Here is a 6,978-nt window from a genome sequence, read left to right as displayed (position 1 = left end):
CTTTGCAGGTTTGCGGAACCTAAGGCGTTAATGGCTGTGACAGCTCAGAGGCCCTGAGGGAAGGGTCTCCAGAGGTCAGATAACTTGGAGAATCTTCATGAAGGTTCTGGCAGCCAAGGGTGAGAAGCTGAGAGACCTCATCCCCTTGCCTTCAGGTGCGCTGCTGTCCGGGGGCCCCCTCCACCCCAGAGCGAACCAAGGGCCAGATTTCTTCCAGCTTTCTGGCAAACCAGCTCACCTGACTAGTCCTGTGCCACCCTCTGTCCCAGGTGCCTGGGGAATCTGAGCTGTAAACCAGGGCAGTTCCGGTCTTTCCTCCTCCACGTAAGATCCTGTTTCCTCCAGTCAACCATTTGTTCCTTCTCTTCTTTCCCCATCCTGGTGTATTTATGCTTTTTAAAGAGACCAATTTACCGTCATTTCCTAGCACTTCGGTGGGGGTTAAATCAGATGCCTCTGCAATCTCAGTCTTTAGCCCGAGCTCCAAGAAAAAAACTATCCAAGAAGACTTCCTTTTTGTTCAGACAGAAAGCTTTTCAAACGCCATTGCTGTAAAACCACCCAGTAAAACAGGCCTTCCCGCAAACATCCAGTGGAAGAGTACGTCACTGTACAGACACGAACGACACGTGTAAGTGCTTTATTATAAACTCCCTCGGAATTCACTGGCTGACGTCCAAAAGCCAAAGTAATAGGTGAAAATAAAGCAGCTTGATGTTGAGCTGGAGCGCCAAGGAGCAGTGGCCCCAGTTCCCAGCCTGACCTCGGGGCTGACCCTTAGCGCCACCCAGGAGAAGACCCATCCGTACCCTTACAGTGACGCACTAAGACTGTGTAGCCAGGAAAATCCAGTCTGCCGGGTTCAGACTCCTAAACAGTGGTAAGACGAGACCCTGTCAGTGAAAAGGTGGGACGGGGGGTGAGAGTCCACAGATCCGTCAGGTCCTTAAACCTGGCCGTGGATCCCAACTTGTGCTGGGACGGTTCTGAGATCATCAGGGAATTGCCCTGGAGCTTCCCGAAGCTTCCTACACGAGTCCCGTCATCTCCGTGTTCTCTCCTGACACCCGATCTTGCTAACGCTGTGACCAAAATGACTTCCCAAATTGTTCCGTGATTCAGAAGACCACCGAATCTAGTACCTGTCGGGTTCCTATCGACGGACATCCACCGGCATCACGGACGTCACTCTGCTACTGTCCACGTAAGAACAAAAGTGTGAGTCTGCCGTCCTCGAGCGGTTTAGAGTGGCTCTACTTACACCACGTCCACGTTGGAGCCACCTCCGGGGGGACAGAAAACGTAGGCGGCCCTGTCGGACACCACGCTGTCCAAGGCTTTCATCAGGACGTCGGGCATGTGGTCCGTTAACATCTTCGGGCCGATGAGTATTTTGCTGAACTGTGATTCGTGTGCCCACCTCGCACTATACCGAGCCGCGGCGCCGCAAAACCTGAGACAGACAGAAGCTGAACTCGCGGAGCGCCCCCCTTGGCTGGAAGCGCGCGTCAAGGGGGACCGAGCCACGCCGCCCGCACTCACCTCCCCGAGGTGCCTTCTTCCTCCAGGTGGATGATCCTGCCGGGAGGGTAGAGATGGGGGTACTTGGCGGGGGACTCCAGGGGGGAGTCGCTGGAGAAGCTGTATGTCGGGGACCCGTGCGTCAGCAGGCTCTGCTCCCCCAGAAGCGGCTGCGTCAGGTGTCCCTGGGCGCCCCCGTCCAGCTCTGTTGGAAGGTTGTCAGGGTCGCCTCCGAACAGCTCATACCAGCACCCGCGCAGCAGGATCTTGTACTGAGGGGAGAGCGAGAAGGCAAGTGCCTGTCACCCAGTCCTTCCCGGGCCACACAGACCTCGGACCATAGCACTTGCTGCGGGACGGTGACCTCAGAGCTCAGATACCTCCCTGGTTTGTTTAAACCACAGGTCTTAGGAGCGTGGACCTCGGTGGCCCGAACTCCTGTATCTCTTGCACAACGAAGCCACATCAAACTTGAAGCAACAGTAAAAACCACATCATGCAGATTTTGAGAAAAAGTTACCCTTAATTCTTTTTAGGCAGTTCTGCCAACCAGCTTCATTCTTTCCCTTAAGCACATTACTTTTTAAAAATTTGATGAGTGGGGGGTAGTTGGTAAGGAGAAAGCTTATTAAAAGAATTTTTTTGAAAGTCAGAAAACTTTGTTTTCATAGTAAATTAAATCATCAAAAACTCTACATCCTTGGGGCGCCTGGGTGGCTCGGTCGGTTAAGCGTCCGACTTCGGCTCAGGTCATGATCTCACAGTCCGTGGGTTCGAGCCCCGCGTCAGGCTCTGTGCTGACAGCTCAGAGCCTGGAGCCTGTTTCAGATTCTGTGTCTCCCTCTCTCTGTGACCCTCCCCCGTTCATGCTCTGTCTCTCTCTGTCTCAAAAATAAATAAACGTTAAAAAAAAAAATTAAAAAAAAGAAAACAAAAAAACTCTACATCCTTGTTACCACCTATCATCCGCTGCCTTGAAACATACCTCTAAGAATCATGTTTATATTACTTCTTTAAATGTTCATTTATTTTGAGAGAGAGAGAGACTGTGAGCCAGGGAGAAGGGCAAGAGAGAATCCCAAGCAGGCTCTATGATGTCGACACCTGACACGGGGCTTGATCTCCTGCACCGTGAGATCATGACCTGAGCCAAAATCAAGAGCCAGATGCTTAGTCGACTGAGCCACCCAGGTGCCCCTGAGAATCCTTTAAAAAATAATAATAATAAATAAATTATATATGTGTGTGTGTGTGTGTGTGTGTGTGTGTGTGTGTGTGTGTGTATGTTTCTTTTGAGAGAGTGAGCTCAATTGGGGGAGGGGCAGAGAGGCGAACAGAGGTTTGGAAGCAGGCTCTGAGCTGTCAGCCTGGTGCGGGGCTTGAACCCACGAACTGAGAGATCATGACCTGAGCTGAAGTGGATCATTTTTAAATCTGCCCTTTAAAAAAAAAAAAAAAAGTGTTTTTTTTTCTCAGTACATCATGGATATCTTTCTCTGTTGGTAAATGTAAATTTATGTCACCATTTCTAAGGACTACAACATTCCATGGTATACTAATAATTCTTAAACTCTATTTGGCAGCCTTATTTTCTAAGCTTTGGGACCAAAAGCATCAGAATACTGTTGGTCACAAGACAGGGCAAAGAAAGCGCATCACTGAAGTGGAACAGGGAAGGTTCTACCGCAGTCTCTAACCGTGGCATTTCAGGACCGAGCCGTGTGCTTTCCTTGGCATCGGCCCCGAGCCCCAGATGGAAGCTGTACCCCGGGGAGAGAGAGCCTCAGGCAACGGCATCGAGTGCGCTGGGCTAAGAGCCTCTGAATTGAGAAACTTCCTCTCGGGGCACACGCGGCCTCCAGCTCCTGCAGACCCTCTTCCGGGCACCCCCAGGTTACCTTGGGCTTGTCACAGTGCGCGATCACTCGCAAGATTCTCTTCTTCAGATCTCCCAAGTTGGTCACACTTAACCTGTTTAGCAGAAGACCAGATTGAAGCTCGAAGTCCGGTCTTTCAGCTGCCCCGAGCCCCGAGGAAGCGCCGGCAGACTCACCTGGGGATGATATCCTTGCCTAGCACAAGCGACACGGTGAAGTTCTTGGAGTGTTCATAAAGGGATTTGCTGAAATTTCAGAAAGATAAACATTCGTCAGGTTTCAGGATCATATTGCCCGCAAAGAGCTCCAAAGAGAAACCAAGCAACTTTGCCAGGTGACGAGGTCAGTTTTCAGAGACTTGGGCTGTTCTCTACCCTTTAAAAAGGGAAGAGAAAGTAGAGAGCATCCAATCGGAGCGACTCCTTCCCCGGATTCTAGTGAAGCCACAACAGCCGTCAGCCGGATCGAGACGGCAGACCACGCGCGTGCTTGTACCCTTCGCCCCCGCAGCCCCGCTTGGAGGGACCTAACAGACACTCTTGCCGGGCTCCCAGGGGGCTCAGTTGCTTAAGTGTCCGACTCCATTTCGGCTCAGGTCATGATCTCACAGTTTGTGGGATCCAGCCCCAAGTCGGGCCCTGCAAAGACAGCGAGAGCCTGCCTGGGAATCAATCTCTCCTCCTCTGCCCCTCCCCGGCTCGTGCAGGGGTGTGCGCGCTCTCTCAAAATAAATACACTCCAAAGAAAAAACACCAGCTGGCAAAAACGGAGAAGGACAGATACAAAAGGCTATCACTGCTTATAATAGCAGAGGCTGGAAACCCCAATGTCCACCCCTGGAGAGCTGTTCAATTCATAAACCACAGCACGTCCAGGGAGTACCGAGTCCTCAGCAGCAGGAGAGTGAGGGTGGCCTGTGCTGCTGTGGGGTGGTCTCAGGACACACGGTCAAGTTACAAGTTACAACAACACCCACGGCAGCATGAAGACTTAGCTACCTTTTATCGAAGAGGAGGAAGAATGCAAAGTTGTATCCGTATTTGCTTTTATATGTAAATAGGTGAGAATTATGGAAAAGCGAAGTTAAAAACTAATGGTGACCTCAGGGAAGAAGGATGGAAAGGAGATTTCTCTGAGTGTCTCTTGCTCTGTAGAGTTATCTTTGGAACCATGTCAGTGTTTTACATAATCATAAAAATTAAAAGAAGGAAAGCACTTCCTAGCATCGAGAGTGAAAGAAATGAACCTAGCGGTGTATTAGCCAAACGGAAGGATTATTTCAGGTGACCTTCCAACAACAGAAGTTGGCTGTCCATCCCTGGGGGGGATATTACATAAGAACAAAACCAAGTGTAAAAAAACCCAAACCGCCTGCAGCAACCCTCCCACTATCAGCATTCCGAAAGTGGTCAGTCTGTGTGGCCTCTGCACACATACATAGGTGCGCACACGGCTCTGCGGACCTACTAAAAACTGGGGCTCAAGGAAACCAAGATTTTTAGCATAAGAGAAAGAAAGATACAATTTCGGTAAAAATCCCGATCTTTAAGTTGAAAGTGTCAATATGAAGTAAGGATACGTTTTCTCTTTGGCGTAACAACAGCATTTCCTACCTCTTAGCACTGAAAAGGCCTAGAAACCGTGACCCCGCCTGGCAGGAATGGGGCACCCGGTGCCCGGGTGACAGTCTCTAATACCATTTCCTACTCAAAAACAACACAGTACTCCATGGAGAGACGGTTGCTGCTTCCAGATGGCAGGACCGGGCAAGAAACCTGAGAACGTTTTGCGGTGCCAGAAAGGAGACACCTGTCCGGACACCCGGGGCCGTGGCAGGGTGAGAAGTCTGGTTTGAAGGGACTCCGCTGGCCAAAAGGGGACCGTGGGAACATCAGCAACTCTGCTGCAATGGGCTGAGATAGTTTCAAAGAATTAAGGTCCACCTCTGGAGAATGCTAGAATACCGATTCAGCACTCGGCACACAGCTAAGGACAGGGAAGGATTCAAGCATTCATGCATCTGTTCTGCTTAAACTGTGAGAAGCTTATACCTCAGATAACCAAGTACTTGGAAGAAAAGTTTTTTGTTTTTTTTTTTAATTTTTGGCTAATAACTGTAGAAGGAATGCCAGAATATCAACATCTTGCAATCTCTAATAAAATATGTACATATCAGTTATCAGCTGCCAACGTCACAGAGCCCAGCAGACCGGTGCCTCCTGAGGTGATCCAATAGGAATCACGTACCATTCCCACCACGCATTACTGTCAAAAAAAATCAACCCCGAGTCTGTCAAGTTTCTAGACATAATTACCATCTTCTAGGACACACAGCCAGCGGTACGCAGGAACGTGTTACGTGACATGGTGAATATACGAGAAAGGAAATCCAGAATGTGGATTCTCCACAACAAGTAACCTTGTTTCGGAAATAAAGAGGGAAATGAGAAATCTATACATTAAGAGAGTTCACAGAATTTCTGTTGTCTGGATTGCCTGCATGTACACTACTAAATGTGATTAAAAACTAACAACAAAAAAAAACACAGTTACAAGACGAATCCACTGTATCCAATGTGAGAATCTTGTTTGGAATTTATAACTTTATGAGATCATTGGGAGAACGTGATCAGTTAGTTACCGGTACGAAGAAATTATTAACTTTTTAAAAAAGTGCTCTACGCTATAGAGATCAGCATATTTACAGATAAAATGATAGGTCTCAGATTTGCATCAAAGTAATCTTGCCATGGGATCTGTGGGAAGCAGGGGGTACCTGAAGATTCATCGTGTTAATAAACTACTGAAGCTGATTAAATGGTGGCTTCTGCTCTTTTGACCTTGGTTTGAATTTGTAATTTCTGTATGAAAATTCCATTAAAAAAAAAAATTTTTTTTTTTAACGTTTATTTATTTTTGAGACAGAGAGAGACAGCATGAATGGGGGAGGGGCAGAGAGAGGGAGACACAGAATCGGAAGCAGGCTCCAGGCTCTGAGCCATCAGCCCAGAGCCCGACGCGGGGCTCGAACTCACGGACCGCGAGATTGTGACCTGAGCTGAAGTTGGACGCTTAACCGACTGAGCCACCCAGGCGCCCCTGAAAATTCCATTTTAAGATGATCATAAGCACTGAAGAGAGCATTAGTGATCTCGTAAAGAAATCCGAAGAACTATCCAGAAGGTAGCACTAGAAACAAAGAAACAAGGTATGAGAGACAAGTTCACAACGTGCAGTAAGAGCAAGGCAGTAATGCCTGTCTGATGGGAGGCCCCCAAGGAGTGGGAGACCGCAGAGGCAGCCATCTGCCACATGTGACTAGGCCTTCACAGATTGGGGGATCTAAACCTTTCAAGCAAGATACATTAAAAGGAGATTCTACAAGCACTTAGGAAAAAAGCAAACACCCATGTAACCTGGATGCACCTTACTGAGTAAAAGAAATGCAACACAAAAGACAGTGTATTGTAGGATTCCATTTATGACATGCTAGAGAAGAGAAAACTACAGTGACAAAAAGATCCTTGGATACCTGGGGGTGGGTGGAAGGGACTGACTGCAAAAGGACACAGGACATTTT

The 6,978-nt window shown here is 48.6% G+C and overlaps 1 protein-coding gene across 2 annotated transcripts in view; it reads right to left on the bottom strand.

Moving 5' to 3' along the window:
* Nucleotides 1-6,978, bottom strand: part of DAGLB (diacylglycerol lipase beta) — a 37,793-nt gene that overhangs the window by 2,492 nt on the left and 28,323 nt on the right. Inside the window, exons 12-15 of one of the 2 annotated variants that reach the window (XM_042971922.1) lie at nucleotides 3,575-3,643; nucleotides 3,420-3,492; nucleotides 1,543-1,793; nucleotides 1,262-1,453 (exon numbers count right to left, since the gene is read on the bottom strand). In XM_042971922.1, coding sequence (XP_042827856.1) covers nucleotides 1,262-1,453; nucleotides 1,543-1,793; nucleotides 3,420-3,492; nucleotides 3,575-3,643 — 585 coding nt within the window. The remainder of the gene's footprint in view (nucleotides 1-1,261; nucleotides 1,454-1,542; nucleotides 1,794-3,419; nucleotides 3,493-3,574; nucleotides 3,644-6,978) is intronic. The other variant, XM_042971923.1, reaches the window with a different exon arrangement.

Source organism: Panthera tigris, chromosome E3 (genome assembly GCF_018350195.1).
Source record: "Panthera tigris isolate Pti1 chromosome E3, P.tigris_Pti1_mat1.1, whole genome shotgun sequence".
Classification (NCBI taxonomy): Eukaryota; Metazoa; Chordata; class Mammalia; order Carnivora; family Felidae; genus Panthera; species Panthera tigris.
The sequence above is the reverse complement of the archived record's forward strand: the minus strand, read 5'-3'. Positions and strand labels throughout refer to the sequence as shown.